Source organism: Cucurbita pepo, chromosome 1, assembly GCF_057944985.1.
Source record: "Cucurbita pepo subsp. pepo isolate OVF chromosome 1, ASM5794498v1, whole genome shotgun sequence".
In the NCBI taxonomy this organism is placed as follows: Eukaryota; Viridiplantae; Streptophyta; class Magnoliopsida; order Cucurbitales; family Cucurbitaceae; genus Cucurbita; species Cucurbita pepo.
In genome coordinates, this window is record NC_141798.1 from 15,046,602 (window position 1) to 15,064,626 (window position 18,025).

Below are 18,025 nucleotides of genomic sequence, written 5' to 3' on the forward strand. Positions count from 1 at the left end.
AACGTGAGTTCAATATGGATTAAGATGTGAAAAGTTACCAAAATGTCCCTACGATGAGATTTGTGATAAATGCAGTTTTATATGCTTTCCACTTCCCTAGAAAGAAGGATAGGCCATTGTGATCTGTGCTCCAAGCGATTCAGGAATGTTATCTCCTCATTGAACTTGTTTGTATACATGTATGTATTAGTTTATGTTTATAGTACGTTAGGTGATTGACAGGATATCTCCCTGATAAGCTTGTACGAATGTTTAGAATATGTATACCATGCTCTAGATGATCAATAGGATGATCTCCCAAGTAAGGCATGCACAAGAGAACCAAGCTATGTTTAGGATGCTACAGCTAAAGCGGTTTACATGTTAACCCAAGTCAATACGTTTCTAGTAGATTCTACACCTAACATTGTGAGCTGCGATCAGAGGTATAGACCTATGTGTCCTAGAGAGTGGATTAGCTTGAGAAGTTGATCCTAGACGTCTTGAAAATAAGAAACAAGTTTTAAGGCGCCTAGACGCACCTAAAAATCTAGTAGACCACCACGAAATCAAATAATGACAATGGTAGACTTGGTGTCATCAGTTTAACAGTACCATTAGGGCTTTCGTTACCCTTTCCACTCCAATACCAGTATTGAGGAGCTAGGCCTAGGCCAATTAGGGTAGGGCGCCTTGAAAGAGAGGCATGGAGCCATAATGCTTGACTCATAAGCTGACAAGTATAGAGGGTCACTCCCTAAAGCATCTATATGGTTTTGTGGGAAAGGTTCCCAACTAACCTCCCATCATGATGAGCAAACCAACCCATACCATATAATCTCCGAGAAAGAGAGAGTTTTACGAGGTAGTGCCTCAATCCATGACACCAATTACATACTGCCTAAACAAAACAAGCTACATATGTTAAAGAACAGGACCGTACTTTGCCATAAAAATGAGATTTTTCGCTCAATAAACCCGTGATGCTAGTAAGGGATCAACCTTCCCCGAATCCAGAGTGAGTCCATGAGCAACTAAAAGTACCACTTGAAACTTCAAGGCACCTTAGATGCGTAGATAGTAGTAAAACTAGGCTCGAACTTCCTAGAGCCCAAAGTAAAACTTGTGGATATCTATTAGGTTAAAGATACGATGAGAGCCTATAAGTGTGTTGCTTACTAAATATTTTTATATGCACTCCTTTCCCCTTTATTTTTCAGGTGTTTGCAGGCTACCAGTCGAGGTGGAGAGTGTTCAAGAGCTGTGCAGCCACAAAGATGTCGTTCAAGAGTATCGATCCCTTTTTTATATTTTGAGTAATTTGTATTTCAATTTGTATTGTACCCTAAACAACATTTACGGGTTTATAGTAAATTTGAACAACATTATCTTATAATTGAATTTTATTTAGTATTAATTTTAATGTTATTATTTTTATTTGATTTAAAATTCACCCTATTTTATCTTCCATTTTGTTTTAACTTTATTTGTATTTGGTTTTTGTCTTTTTTTAGTTACATAAAAAAAAAAAAAATAATAATAATAATTAAACTCTTATGAGGTTACCAATACAAAAGGAGTCTTACACCCAACATATTGGTATCACATGAGCTAAACTAAACTAATGGTCAATTTACACATTCTTGCCTCTTTTTGCTCAACTCATCCATTGGATTGCTCAAGACCCTACACAATGAATCTAAATACCCTTAAAATAAAATAAAATAAAATAAATAAAAGATCATAAAACGACCACGTTTCCTCTGAAAGTTTTGAGCCAAAAATACAGTAGACAATGTTGTGGATTGGATTGAAGCAAAATGTAAATTTGGTAAAATTATATTAAATGTTAATATTTCTTTTTTTTGAATAATAATCATAAATTATTTATGCATCCTTCTCCAAGTGCCACTGCCTGGCCCTTCACTAGACATTTGTGGCCCCATCCCCATTTTTGTACCCACATTCCAACCCCTTTCTTTGCAACCAATTCTGCATTCATCTCTGGTGGGCCGCGCCCAAATTGGTACCCCCTTCAATGCCGCTTCCATTCATACCCACCGCTCTCTGCCCCAAAACCTCCTCTTCATTTATCCATTCCTTCAACCCCCTTCCCTTTTCCTTCCCTTTCTCCGTTACTTCCTCTTCCTCTCAGATAATTCATCTATTTGGAGAGGAGAACGAAATATTCCTAAAATCTCTTCTTAACAAACGCGTTTTAAAAACTGTGCAGTGTCTATTAGCGGTGGGGTTAGACTGTCACTACCTCTAACTTTCTCTTTGTCTTTCTTGTCAACTACTTTATCTTTCACTGCCTACAAGAATTTGTACCCACTCGAATCCAACCCCTATTCCGATTTCTTTGATTTGCTATCTCGAAGCGGCTGCCCGACTGTTGAAGCTCGCAAAAACAACCATTTTTATGAATGGAATTTGAAAATTACACTCTTATTAAATACCATATGCTTTTCCTCTTGCTCAATGATTCTAACTGTTAGTTTATTTAATCTTGTATTAACCGTAATTAATCTTATTTACTGTTTGTATTTCAATGTATGTCAGTTGAGGGAAGTAATTAGCAGTTAAGGGTAGTTACTAGCAGTTAAGGGTAGTTACTAGCGGTTAAGGGTAGTTACTAGCGGTTAGTGTGGCTATTCTGTCTATATATGTATTCTGTAACAAGTTGAATAATGAGAAAGTTGGTTTATTGTCTCTCTTAGTTGTATGAGTGTTTTCTAACATTTGGTATCAGAGCTTGGTTACATGCCAAAGATCATGCCGAGAAATAATAACAACACTGGAGAGAGAGGAGAGTCGTCGAAGTTTGCAACAAAGGAAGGTCTGGTAACACTCCAATACCCGACGTTATCGAGGACCAACTACTCAACATGGGCTATGAAGATGAAGGTCTATTTGCGTGCTCAAGGGGTGTGGGACGCAATCGAATCAACTGAGTCTCTAGATAGTCTTGATGAAAGGAAGGATCAAATGGCCTTAGCAGCTATCTATCAAGCAATCCCTGAAGAGATGTTGTTTTTGTTAGCAGAGAAAGAGACAACAAAAGAAGCATGGCAGACGTTAAAAACTATTCATGTCGGTGCTGAACGTGTAAAGGAGGCAAAGATCCAAACTCTGAAGATTGAGTTTGAAATTATGAATATGAAGGAGTCCGAGACTATTGATGATTATGCAGCAAGGTTGACAGAAGTTGTTAATAAAATACGTACTTTTGGAGACAAGTTTGAAGAGGCATACTTGGTGAAAAAATTTCTCCGCTCAGTACCTCCTAAGTTTCTTCATATCGCATCGGCAATAGAGCAATTTGCCGATTTAAAGGTGATGACCATGGAGGTAGTCATCGGCCGTCTTAAAGCATATGAGGAACGGATCGGTGGCAACAAAGAGAATGCTGAGCACGTCTTATTGACTCAAGGAGAATGGAAAGCAAAAGAACGTAACGACAATGGAGGCCATAGCCGAGGGCGAGGTCGCAGTGGTCGCTGGAGAGGGAGAGGCCATGGTCGTGGAAACAACTCGTTTCATCAAGAGAAGAAGGCTGACAAGAGCAAGGTAAGATGCTACAATTGTCAAGGCCTAGGCCACTATGCCTCAGAATGTCGGAAGGTGAAGTGTTATAATTGCCAAAAGATTGGCCATTATGCATCCGACTATAGATCGAAGAAAAGGGAGGACCATTATGCATCCGACTGTAGATCGAAGAAATGGGAGGATCAGGCGCACTTGGCTGAGACGCAAAGTGATGAGGATGAGCCAGCCTTACTTACAGCACAAGTTCGTGAAGTCCGAACTCTCGGTTCACCAGAGTTGACGGAAATGGCTCTTTATGAAGAGAAGATTGTCCCGGAAGAAATTGAGAAGAAAAACAATATTTGGTTCCTAGATACGGGAGCCAGTAATCACATGACTGGTTGTCGAAGTTGGTTCTCGGAATTGAACGAGTCAGTGACCGGCACGGTGAAGTTCGGAGATGGATCACTTGTAGAGATAAAAGGACGTGGAGATGTGAAGGCTGCGTCTGTGAAAAAAACAGGGAAGATGATCGATGAGGAGAAAATCGATGGCACTGTGAAGTTTGAATCCGAGGAGAAGAGCGATGGCGTTGTGACGGAGGTCCAGAATGTGGCAACGGAGGTAGCGAAAGTAAAGGAGATAAAAGAGAAGGACTGTGACGGCGAGAAGAAGGAGAAGGAGGACGGAAACAATGGCTGTGCTATTGAAAAACAGGTCGCCGGAGAAACGAAAGCAGAGAAGGAGAAGGAGGCCATTGTTTCCGGCAGTGCAATTGAAGTGGCACAGGTAATTAAACCTGTTGAGGAAAAGCCATTGGCCGGACAAGTAGAACAGGTAATTAAAACTGTCGATGAAAAGCAGTTGCCCATTGAAAGGAAGACAGAGAAGAAGGAAGGTGGAGATAATTGCGGCAGCTTTCATCCTGAGAAGCGGAGTATATTCGTCAGCTGCGTGTCAAGGAATATGGTTAGGACGTTTACTGAAGGAATTGCATGGGAAGGAAGTAAATTCAGTTCGTTTAAATATTGATAACAAGTCTGCTATAGCATTAGCGAAAAATCCAGTTCATCATGATCGCAGCAAACATATAGACATGAGATTCCATTTCATTCGTGAATGTGTGCAAAAAGGAGAGATTGAAGTGGATCATGTAAAAACTGAGGATCAATTGGCTGATATACTTACGAAGCCATTAAGACGACAAAAATTTGTGGAGCTTCGAGAAAGAATTGGTTTGAAGAATGTAAGAATGTGAAGATCGAAATACGAAGATTAAGGGGATGATTTGTTAGTTTATTTAATCTTGTATTAACCGTAATTACTGTTTGTATTTCAATGTATGTCAGTTGAGGGAAGTAATTAGCAGTTAAGGGTAGTTACTAGCAGTTAAGGGTAGTTACTAGCGGTTAAGGGTAGTTACTAGCGGTTAAGGGTAGTTACTAGCGGTTAGTGTGACTATTCTGTCTATATATGTATTCTGTAACAAGTTGAATAATGAGAAAGTTGGTTTATTGTCTCTCTTAGTTGTATGAGTGTTTTCTAACATTAACTACTTAGAAGTTTGGGTTTAAAATTACTAATAAAATTACCATACTAATCTTTAGACAGAACCATCTTTGAACGTGATGGGGAGAAATAGATGATAAAGATGTTAGGAGTTACTATTATAGTCTTTTGTTTTAAATATAGTTCTAGTCTTTAGGGAGTCCTATTCTTTGAGACCGATTAGTCGTTTTCTTTGTGACTTTAAGTTTTTTTTCTGCTGATATTTTTAGGTTATTGTAAAGGCTATAAATGTCATGCTTAGAATTAATAAAACTGCACTTAAGATCCAATTATTTATGTTCTCTGCTCTAACAATTTACTGCTGAACTTATCAATTGGTTAGAGCCAGCTGGAAAGAAGTTGCAATCTTCAAGCGATCAAACACGGAGAGAATGAGCGACGACAAAACATTAACGAAAATTCCTCACTTCGATGGTCATTATGATCATTGGAGTGAATTGATGGAGAACTTGCTTAAAGCAAAAGACTTATGGAGTTTGGTGGAGAATGGTTTTTCGGAACCAGTAGAAGGGACAAAATTGACTGCTACACAACAAGAATATCTTGAACAAATCTTGGACCGTCGCACATCCAAGATTGTTTGGGACTCAATGAAGAGAAAGTTTGGTGGAAACTAAAGAGGGAAGAAATCACTTTTTAATGCATTAAGAAGAGAGTTTGAGATTCTGAAGATGAGAAAGGATGAAACCATCACTGAGTATTTTACAAGAGTGATGCAGGTTGCTAATAAGAATAGAAGCAATAGAGAAGAAATGCCAGAAAAGAAAATGGTAGAAAAAATTCTGTGCACCCTAACTGACAAATTTACATACGTTGTAGTATCCATCGAAGAATCAAAAGATATTGATACTATGTCCATTGATGAGTTACAAAGTTCGTTAGTGGTGCATGAACAGAAATTTCGATGCCCCAACAACAATGATGAAGAACAGGTGCTGAATGTTGTAGGTCAATCTAGTACAAACAACAGAGGGAGATGAACGTACTGAGGATGAGGGCGTGGAAGAGGGAGAATAAATTTCAACAAAGTAACTGTTGAATGTTATAAGTGTCACAACTTAGGACATTTTCAGTATGAATGTACAAAGTGGAAGAATGAAGCAAATTATGTTGAACTTGACGAAGAAGATGAGATGCTGCTGATGGCCTATATAGAACTCCATGGATCAAAGAGAAGTGATGTCTTGTTCTTAGACTGTTGCTCAAATCACATGTGTGGTAATGAAAACATGTTTTCAAGCTTAGATAAAACTTTTACTCACAGTGTCAAGCTTGGAAATAATACTAGAATGAAAGTGTCTGTAAAAGGTACTGTAAAATTGTTTTTGCAAAAAAATCGTTATACCATTGGAGAAGTATATTGGGCACCTGAACTCAAAAACAACCTTTTGAGCGTTGGAGGACTTCAATAAAAGGGAGTAGATGTACTATTCAAAAATGGAATATGCAGTATTTATCATCCACAGAAAGGGAAAATAGCAAAATCAATTATGAGTGCAAGCTAAATGTTCATTTTGCTTGCAAAGTCATCAATCACAACAACTGAAGGGAGCTGTCTCCAAGTCTCTAATACAAATCAATCAACACTTTGGCACTATCGTTATGGTCATCTCAGCTACAAAGGCTTTCATATTCTGAAACATAAAAATATGGTGGAAGGTTTGCCGCAAATTGTTGATCCAAGCATCACTTGCAAAGCATGTATAAAGGGCAAACAACATCAGACTCTGATTCCAAAACACATTCAGTGGAGAGCAACTGAAAAATTGGGACTTGTTCATGCTGATTTGTGTGGTCCGATTACTCCGTCTTCAAGCAGCGGAAGAAGGTATGTGTTGTGTTTTATAGATGATTTTTCTAGGAAGGCATGAATGTACTTTCTCCTAGAAAAATCAGAAACATTTTACCATTTTAAATGTTTCAAAATTTTGGTGGAAAAAGAAGTTGGAATGCCCATAAACGCCTGAGAACAGAGGAGGAGAACTCAATTCGGCATAATTTAATGACTTTTGCAAGCAGCATGGAGTGAATAGACAACTGACCACAGCTTATACTCCACAACAAAATAGAGTAGCTGAACGCAAAAATCGTACAATGATGAACCTGGTAAGAGCTGTGTTAACAGAAAAGAAAGGACCAAAGAGATTCTGGCCTGAAGCTGTTATATGGGTGAATCATGTCTTAAATCGGTCACCAACTCTTGCAGTGAAAGATGTAACACCAGAAGAGGCTTGGAGTGGAGTAAAACCATCAGTTGGCTATTTTCGAATTTTCGGATGTGTGGGATATGTTCATATTTCAGATGCTAAGAGGAAAAAGCTTGAAGATAAAAGTGTAAGTTGTGTTTCATTTGGAATCAGTGGTGAATCCAAATGGTACATAATGTTTGATCCTGTAGCAAACATAATCATAGTTAGCCGCGAGGTCATTTTTATGAGGATCGTGAATGAGATTGGAAAAATTCTGAAAATGAAACTGATTTAGATTGAGGAGAAAGCATTGAAATTTCAATTGCAATGGAAGAAGACATAGAACAACACATGTTCAACTTCATCGATTAACTCAGATGGTGAAATTGAACCTATTGTTGTACCTGTTGCTGAACCTGCTGCTGAAATCGAACTAGGTTTGGCTATAAGGGAGGGCAGAAGTCGACGCCCACCTATATGGTCAACTGATTATGTTTCCAGTGAAGGTTTGTCCGAAGAAGATGATGTTAACATGCATTTTTTACAAATTCAGATCCTGTCAAGTATGAGGAAGCAGTCAAAAACTCAAAGTGGAGGATTGTTATGGATGAGGAGGTAAATCCATTGAAAAAAATCAGACCTGGCACTTAGTAGCTCTACCTGCTCGTACTAAGAAAATTTGGGTAAATTGATTTATATACTAAGCTAAATGAACTTGGAGAAGTTGACAAATAAGGCAAGATTGGTGGTAAAAGGATACACACAAGAGCATGGAATTGATTACACTGAAGTTTTTGCGCCGGTAGCTAGAATGGATATTGATTGTGAGGATGATCATAGCTTTTGCAGCTCAAAAAGGCTAGAAACTTCATTAGTTAGATGTAAAATCAGCTTTTACACATGGAGAATTGAAAGAAGATATCTTTCAACCAAGAGGCTATGAAAAAAGGAGAAGTGAACATATGGTGTATAAGCTCAACAAAGCACTCTACGAGTTAAAACAGGCACCTAGAGCATGGTTCAGCTGAATCGAATCCTACTTCATCAAAGAAGGTTTTGAAAGCAGTTTTAGCGAGCATACACTCTTCATTAAAAGGAAGAAAGGTAACATTTTGATCGTAAGCATATATGTTGATGATCTTTTGTTTACTAGCAATGATGAAACATTACTGGTAGAATTTAAGTGTTTTATGAAAAACATTACTGGGAGAATTTAAGTGTTTTATGAAAAAAGGAGTTTGCTATGACTGATCTAGGACAGATGAGGTTCTTTCTAGGGATTGAAGTAATACAACGATCAAATGACATTTTTATATGTCAAAGGAAGTATACAATTGAGGTTTTGAAGCGATTTGAGATAGAAAATTACAACTCTGTCTGTAATCCCATTGTTTTGGGACAAAAAATTGGTAAAGATGAAAATGGCATTAAAATGGATGCAACTTTTTTCAAACAAATAGTAGGAAGCTTGATGTATCTCATTGCCACTCGTCCTGATCTTATGTTTGTTGTCAGTCTAATAAGTCCTTTTATGGCTTGTCCAACGCAACAACATTTTACAGTAGCAAAAAGAGCTTTGAGGTACTTGAAAGGTATAGTTAACTATGGTGTATTCTACAAAAGGGGAGGAGTGAGTGAGCTGATCGGTTTTACTGATAGTGACTATGCCGACAACATAGAAGACCGCAAAGGCACTTCAGGCTATGTGTTTATGATGAGTGAAGGAGCAGTGGCTTGGTCATCTAGAAAGTAGCCTATAGTCACTTTATCAACCACATAGGCAGAATTTGTTGTTGCTGCTGCATGTGCATGTCAAGCTGTTTGGATGAGGGAATACTCAAGGAGATCGGTTCTTTACAGACAGAAGGAACCAAACTTATGTGTGATAATGCTTCAACCATTAAGCTGTAAAAAAACCCAATTCTACATGGTCGTTCTAAGCACATAAGCGTGAATTTCATTTTCTTAGAGATCTTACAAAAGAAGGCACTGTCAACTTAGTGTTTTGTGGTACTCGAGATCAACTTGCTGATTTGTTGACAAACCCTCTCAAGTTGGAAGCATTTAAGAGCTTGGTGTATGTGATATTTTCGACTTAAGCTAATTCTTGTCAAAAAGCTAGAATAAGTTAGGGAGGGAATGTTAGGAGTTACTGGTTTAGTCTTTTGTTTTAAATATAGTTGTAGTCTTTAGAGAGTCCTATTCTTTGGGAATGAGGGAGAGAATGTTAGGAGTCACTGGTTTAATCTTTTTTTTCAATATAGTTCTAATCTTTAGGAGCCCTATTCTTTGTTACTCAGTTTTTTTTTTCTGTTAGGCTATATAATGTCATGCTTAGAATTAATAAAATCGCACCTTAGATCCAATTGTTTATGTTTCCGCTTTAACAATCTGTTGCTGAACTTCTCAATAGATAAGTTCGAACGGACCAAAATCACTTAATCTCATTTTTAGCTATTTTTTAGCTAGAATTTTGGTTCTTTTATGGTTCAAATAATAATATGTAATTCATTACATGCAAATTAAGTCACAAGTCCATATATCAATTCTCTAATAAATCCAATCTAAAAAATTAGTTAACAACAACTCTCCCAAATTAATTTTGTAACGCTCGAAAAAGAAGTATATGAATGAATTGAGACTACATTTAAATAAGAATGATGGTGAGTATATGAAAATATGGTAAAAGGTCTAAAAGAATGAATAGTTAGTATTTATAACGCACAACTTCTTTTTTCAATGGCTTGATTATAGTCTGTTCATTTATCATTAAGAGTACTTCGATTGAAACATTTTTATTTTTGGTGACTTCGTAAAATTTTTTCTTAGAAAACACGTGAGTGAGAACAAACCATGCTAAAAGAATTTAAATCAAATCAAGATAAACAACACCATGATTAAATATAAAACAAAATTTAATTACAAGACGGTTCTGTTCAAATTATTACAAACAAAAAATGGGTTGGGATAAAATTACAAAACTAAAGACAAGACTCAAAATATAAAAATAGACCAACATTCCATTATGACTCCCTTTGTAACTGCACAACTCTCGAACGTTCTTCCACCTCGACCGACAGCCTACGAATTTCTGAAAACAACCATCCTGAGTCAACCACCAATGTAGTTCCAAGTCCCTCTTCAAGATTGACTTATGGAATCGTGACCTCAACTCTTACCCATTTCTACACACAATAGAAATAATCTAACATCTACCTATGTAGTACCAAGTTTCTTTTAAGTTCGGTTTATAGGATCGTGGCACCAACCTTGACTTGTTTTTAAACTCAACAGAAACCTTCGTCTTAACATAACTAATTGTGTAGTCCCAAGTTCCTCTTTAGGATCGGTTTGACAGGATCGCGGTGCTAGGGTTATCTCGTTTCTACACTCAATAGAAATATTTACCTTTAGATAAATACCTATGTATTCCTAAGTCCCTCTTCAGGATCAATTTACACATTTGCGGTGTCAGCCTTGATTTGTTTCTACATGCAATACCGGTCTTTAAAGCTATCGAGTTGTAACCTATCTTTACAAAAATAATTTTATTGTAATTTTTAATCAACCACATGAAGAACTTAATTGAGTCCGAAATTGGTCTAAAACACATAACTTACCATTTCATGACATTCATCAGATCGCTGCCTTCTGATCTGATTCGACTTCTGCTTCCTGGAAGTTTAAAATTTCTTCAACAACAAAACAAAACAAAAAAAAAAAAAAAATAAAAAATAAATAAATAAAATTAAGAACCTCCTACAAATCTAAGGAATAAAATGAGAATAAAAACTTAAAATCTTATCTCTCGTTCTTACTCGAATCTTGAGGGTAAGCGATCTAAATATCCACATTGAAAGTTGTCGTGGTTTTGAGCAACTTTCGTGAAGATACTTTGGCCAAAATCGGATTTGTGGTGGTCGTATAGGAGATCCCCAAATTGTTCCATTTTTCTTTCCTTTTCTTTATTATGTTTCTTTTCTTCTTCCCTAAACTCCTAATTAGGCACCAAATAGATACCTAATTAGGCACCAAATAGATACCTAATTAGGCCATAGAGACAAAACGTCTAAAATAGGGTTGACTTTCTAATTTTTCACTTTTTTTTTTCTTAAATTTTAAAATTTTTTCTTTTTTACACCATCATAAATTTTAACTTCCAAGTCCATCAATAGTATCTAGAAATTTTGAACTTTAAAGATAAAATCGAAAAATTAATCCTCATCGAGTCTCAGGTTTTACAAACCGGCACTATTTAAGTTTTATTGTAAACAGGGAATGAGATTGAGATATAAGTTCAAATAAATACAAAAAGGCTGAAACTACGCAATCAGGATTGGCCTCTCGAGATGATTTCCTGTGTGAATGTGTAACTACCGAGCAGTCCCCCACCTCCACTTGTGGTCAATAGTCACTTAAAAAGAATGAATAATAGGTTGAGTATAAAAATAATCAGTGAGAAACCTACTTGTACGCTCTCATCGTATCCTTATCCTAGTATATTATCATAGATTTTTCTCTAGGCTCTAGGAAATTTGAACTTAATCTTTACAGTTATCTGAGCCTCTAGAGAGGTCTCGAAGTTTCAAGCAGTTCTTTGGTCTAACTCTTTTACCTTGGGGTCTTTGTTGGTTACTCAACATTTTTATACATTAGATTCAAGTAGCCTGCTTTGATTAGGCAGTGGATGAGCGACATCCTGGGTTAAGGTGTTACCTCAATGAAACCTAGTAGGATAGTACGACATTTACGGGCCTAAACATTATCTTTGAAAGGTATCTAGCAGCCCTTCCACAAGGTCATAGAGTTTCTCTAAATCTGGGGGAGTGACCCCATGTGTCAACCAACTACTACGTCTACCTATGTGGTCCCTTGTCTACTCTCAAGATGGGTTTATAGCACAGAGGTCCTCTTTAGGAGGCCCTTAGCCATTTCCACACACGATAGTGGCACCTAGTCGCATTGACGCACTATCCTAACCGACCTAACCCTACCTTAACAGTACTGCTCTACTGGGCCTACTGCTTGGAAAAGAACGCTATTGGATATGGCCTAGGTTGCTAACAATGCTATCGGAGTACCGAAGTAAAAGGGTGACGAAGGCTGATGTCACCATTTAAACTGCTAGCGGCCTAAGGAGATACCTTAATTAATCCTAAGTATTGTAGAGGCCTACTAGGTATCTAGGGAGTTTAGGCGGCTTAAAACATAGAATCGCTACTTTAGGACTCTTTATACAAACTCTAAATTTACTTACTTAGAAAGCATTAGGGTCTAGACTCTGGATAGCCGCTCATGATCTCCCTCCTCCTTTCTAACACAACAAAAATCATTAAGATAACATGTATCATAAAAATCTCATCTTAAGGACAATTTAAAAAAATTTCATAACAAACTTTGTCTTCTCATCCAAAATTGTCCTCCTAACATTCTAATCATGCATATTTTAACCATTTAAGACAAAGTATGCAGGCATGATGTCATGTCCTACTGATTCTCACAAATATTATTTGAAAAAGTTCGAATGACTACTTATTTTAGTGAAGTGTGTCTTCCTAAGGTCAATGTCGCTACCATCTTCATAATATACTTTCTTATGGGGAAAATAACATCGAAAACATCATTTTCAAATATTGTCATGGACTTACTTGTTCAAAAACATTTTTAAAAATCAAGATAACAAAATACTAAATAAAATAATAAACATTAAAAGTAAAAACATCATATACTAACATAAAGTCTAAGAAATGAAATACCATTGTCCTATGCATGTGCCATGGTTTTTACTTGCGATGATGTCGTCAACTGTACATGGGTACCTTGCCTTTACATAAAATATAAGTAGCACATGGCTTGAGTATTTTAAGAAATACTCCGTAAATGACCCCATTATTGGGGTCAGGGAATACAAACACATGCAACTCATGATTAGGGACCTATCGTCAAAATCTGCACGGAGTACGGTAGAATTCCCTGGTACCGTCATTCGGGAAGTCCCTCCGAGGACGACTCCCATACAATTCTTGCGAGAGCTCGAGAAGCGTCTACAGGTAAAGCACCGTATCCATATAACTGCTTGCCACCTACGCTACGCCATCCATTCAAACTTCCTATGGTATGGGATGGGCCCCTATTGATGAATCAAATCACTCGAAAGAAAGTAATTGAACCACATGTGCGAGCAAGGTTACCCTAGCGGTTTGCACCCCCTGGACTCATCATAGTTGAGCTAGATGTCTGTAGCGATGTCCAGAGGTCAGCAGACCCATGAGTGTCATGCGAGGCATGATCATCATCATCATCATAGTGTACTCGTTTTACTAATCATCATAAATGGGGGAGTATCCCGATGTATATGTACACACAAAATACACAATGTCTCTATAATTTTCATCTTTAAATCATCTTTATGACACAACCCTATACACCGTTCACATATTATTTTAAGTAACATGCATGCCTTGGCCTTCATACGTTCATCATCATTAACATTAACTAGGGTTGTACCTTAGAAAAATTATCGTCATAATGCATCATGACATTTAATACATGCACATCATCTTAATATGGAATAACTTCGTATTAAGTCATCTCATTATCGTCGTCTTACATCGTCATGCTATCATGCATCATCATCATCATATCATCATCATACGACATCATCATGTAACATCATCATATAACATCATATAGCGTCATCATATAACATAGTCACATCATCATATATAATAGTCTCATATAACATCATATAGCTTCATCATATATCATATAACATCCTGGTGAGTCTAACTGGAATTCAAAAGCCTTAGATGCAAGTTTGGGAGAAAAGTGTAGTCATCTTTTGTTTATTTTATCTATTTATTATTATTATTATTACTACTACTATAGTTACATCAACTATAGAAAAAATATTTGCCCTCACGGGCATCCTTAAAGATCAACTGAAATTCTATTTTTCGATACAACGCAACTCTGGTTTCATCATGAATGTCATATGGATATTGTTTCCTAAATCACTATACTAGTTTCAAAACCTAAAACTCAAGGATGATCTCATTTAAGTTGAACCTAAAACTCAAGGATGATCTCATTTAAGAAAGATCGCGCCAAAAGTCACGAAACCCTTACCTCTAGATCTTCTTTTGTTTAGGGATTTGGGTGATTTAAATATCCCGACTACATTTCTTCGGAATTATAAGTTTTGTGAAGGGACCTCGATCGAAAAATGACTCCAAGTAGTTGAATTGGGGGTAGAACAACTTCTTTTCTAGTTAAGAGTGCATTTGGATAACCCAAGACCTTAAATAGTGAGGGAGAGAAGAAAAAGACTGTTTTACCCCCATGGGGTTGACTTTGACATTTTTTTTCTACTTTTGCTCAATTTCTTTTTTTCCCTTTTGAGTTCTCCATAGTTTTCTAAACACTTTTCTCTTCTACCTCGTCTTTAAATTCAACCTCTAAATTCCTTAATAAAACCTAACAAACTTAAAACTCAAGAAAATTTTGTATCTTCAAGCTCGGATGTTACCGGAACTTTTATAAATAGAACAACTCTCTTCATTTGAAGGGTTAAGATAGTAACTCCTGAAAAAACTCAAGAAAATTAAGAGAAAATAATGTAAATCAGACAAAAAAAAAAAAAAAAAAAAATTGTGGTGGCGGGTGAAGACCACACGGAGTTTTCGTTCTCATATGACCCACGAACTCCGTCCAACGTCTGGATCACCACAGAACCAACCCCCAACCTTCAACTATCTCGGAATGCCTGCAAGAAAGAAAAACATTGAGAAAAATGTGAGAAACAAAGAGAAAACCAACGAAGCTCCGGCAAAGCCAAACCATACGAAATCAACGTCGAAACCTTTGATTTACGCCACAAAAACAATCCCAAAGACCTTTACGGTTAGGTTTGTCAGAAAAATAACTAAAACAACAACATAAATAATTGAAGTATGAAACGAGGATATTATTGAATATTGAACTTGGGCTTAAGTAACCATAAATAGAAACTAACCACAAATATGGGGAATAAAAAGATACTCTAACTAACGAAGAGAAAAAATTTTTATTTAATCATTTTTTTTACCTAATCAAATTCTTCTAACAATCCTACCCTTAAACTTATTTTTCTTTGTCAAGAAATAGTTCTAAGTGAGGGAAAACTCTATACACCAAGTTCTTCATGTAACTTCCGAAATGCTTCTAATTTTAGAGGCTTTGTCAACAAATCAGCAAGTTGATTTCGGGTACCACAAAATAATAAATTAATAGTTTCTTCTTTTGTAAAATCTCTAAAAAAGTGAAATCTTACTCTTATGTGTTTAGAATGTCCATGTAGAACTAGATTTTTGGATAGCTTAATAGTTGAAGTATTATCACACATTAGCTTTGTTCCTTCTATTTGAGAGTGACCAATCTCTTTGAGTATCATTCTCATCCAAATAGCTTGACATGCACAGGCACTAGCAGCAACAAACTCAGCTTCTGTGGTTGATAAGGTGACTATAGGCTGCTTACGAGAAGACCAAGATACTACTCCTCCACTCATCATAAACACATAGCTTGAAGTACTCTTGCTATCTTCCATGTCTCTGACATAGTCACTATCAGTAAATCCAATTAAATCACTAACTCCTCCCTTTCTCCTCCCTTTCTATAAAATACACCATAATCTACCCTACCTTTCAAGTACCTTAAAACCCTTTTAGCTGCTGCAAAATGTTGTTGTGTTGGACATGTCATAAAACGACTAATCAAACTTACAACAAACATGAGGTCAGGACGAGTATCTGTGAGATACATTAAACTTCCCACTATTTGTTTATACAAAGTTACATATGCTTTTGCACCATTTTCATCTTTGTCAAATTTCTGTCTTGGAACAATGGGATTACAAATAGAATTCTAATTCTCTATGCGAAATCGATTTAAAACTTTAGTAGCATACTTTCTTTGACATATAAAAATACCATTTAATCTTTGTATTACCTCTGTTCCAAGGAAAAATCTCATTTGACCTAAGTCAGTCATATCAAACTCTTTTCTTCATTGAACATTTAAACTCCTCCAACAATTCTTCATCGTCTCCCGTAAATAATAGATCATCAACATAAATGCTTACAATAAGAATTTTACCTCCCTCTTGATGAAGAGTGTCGGCTCACTAGAACTGCTTTTGAATCCTTCCTTGATGAAGTAGGATTCTATTGGACTAAACCAAGTTCTAGGTGCTTGTTTTAATCTATAGAGAGCCTTTTGAAGTTTGTACACCATCTCCTCACTCCCCTTTTTCTCATAGCTTTTTGGTTGTTGAACAAAAATATCTTCTTTTAACTCGCCATATAAAAAAGCTGATTTGACATCTAACTGATAGAGTTTCCAACCTTTTTGTGCGGCAAAAGCAATGATCATTCTCACAATATCCATTTTGGCCACAGGTGCGTACACTTTCGTATAATCAATTCCATGCTCTTGTGTGTAGCCTTTTACCACCAATCTTGCTTTGTATTTATCAACTTCTCCAGACTCATTTAGCTTGGTTTTATAAATCCATTTCACTCCTATTTTCTTTGCTCTAGCCAATAGAACCACCAAATTCGATGTTTGATTTTTTTCGATGGATTTGATTTCTTCATCCATAGTTTTGGACTTTTGATAGCTTCCTCAAAATTCACAGTATCTGAAATCATCAAGAATGCCATATTTTCTTCATTCTCTTCAGATAAGTTTTCACCGGAATTATAATCTGCTAACCATATAGGTGGATGTCGATTTCTCCCCTCCCTTATTGTCAAATCTGGTGCAACAGTGTCACGACCCATAAAGAATTAATCTTAAGTCGTGACTAACAATGACTATGACGTGTAATGTGTATGCAAGAATTTTCAAGGAAAACATTATCTCAAAAGTATTTCATTTATTTCGTAAGGAAAGTGTATCAATACCATGAAGACACATGTGACACGGTATAGACAATGGAAGAAAAACATGAAAGACAAAATGTACTAATTCGTAAGACCAGACTGACGCCCCGGGACACGCTCCCTCTGTAACAATCCACAACGTTCAACGCGCCCTCTCTTGTCCCATTGCCTCACGTACCTGAAAAAGAAAGGTATAGCAAGAATGAGTATAAAATTATACTCAGTAAGCTACCTACTTGTAGGCTCTTATTGCATCCCAATTTCGACAAACTTCCATAGTCTTATTCTTTGGCTTTAGAACATCTAGTTCAGGTCTTAGCTCCTTGGGGCTTCTTTGTTACTTCATCCTATCATTTATACCTTAAGAGTTCCCTTATGCCAACATGTGTTTGATTGGTACTCTGCGAGTAGCTACCTCGGCATGGCTATGAGACTACCTGGTGTCATATCTAGGAAGTGAGCTGCAATCCCCTAGTCCCATGATAATCCCCCATTATCCGGGGAGGGCTACCTCCCCCATTCCCATCCAGCTAAATGGTTCGTTCCAACGTGGGTCTCCCGTTTCCGACGCTAAAACAACTTTAGAACAGACAAGTCCTGATCAGGAACCCCTTGGTCTCCCACGAAGCATTAACATCAATCGCACACAGTTAACCTAAAGGTTCCCTAGAGGTAGATCGTTTACCGTGGAAGTTCCTTATGCCCCTAGAGGAAAGGTTAGGTCTATACTTAGTGTCTTGTTGCTCCAAGCACGAATCCCTAGACTTAATCATAAATGTGGGTCATGAAAATTAACTGAGTACGCACATAACCATCATCCAACATATTCATACATTT

At 36.9% G+C, this 18,025-nt stretch overlaps 1 protein-coding gene across 1 annotated transcript; it reads left to right on the forward strand.

Annotated features, from left to right (window-relative positions):
* The first annotated feature begins 2,754 nt into the window (after positions 1–2,754).
* Positions 2,755–9,018, forward strand: LOC147794872 (uncharacterized). The gene is made up of 9 exons (XM_087126243.1): positions 2,755–4,513; positions 5,896–6,008; positions 6,150–6,384; positions 6,736–6,904; positions 7,110–7,438; positions 7,643–7,771; positions 7,819–7,880; positions 7,990–8,139; positions 8,500–9,018. Exons 1-9 carry the CDS (start codon positions 2,755–2,757, stop codon positions 9,016–9,018), a joined length of 3,465 nt encoding a protein of 1,154 aa, XP_086982369.1.
* Positions 9,019–18,025: the final 9,007 nt, after the last annotated feature.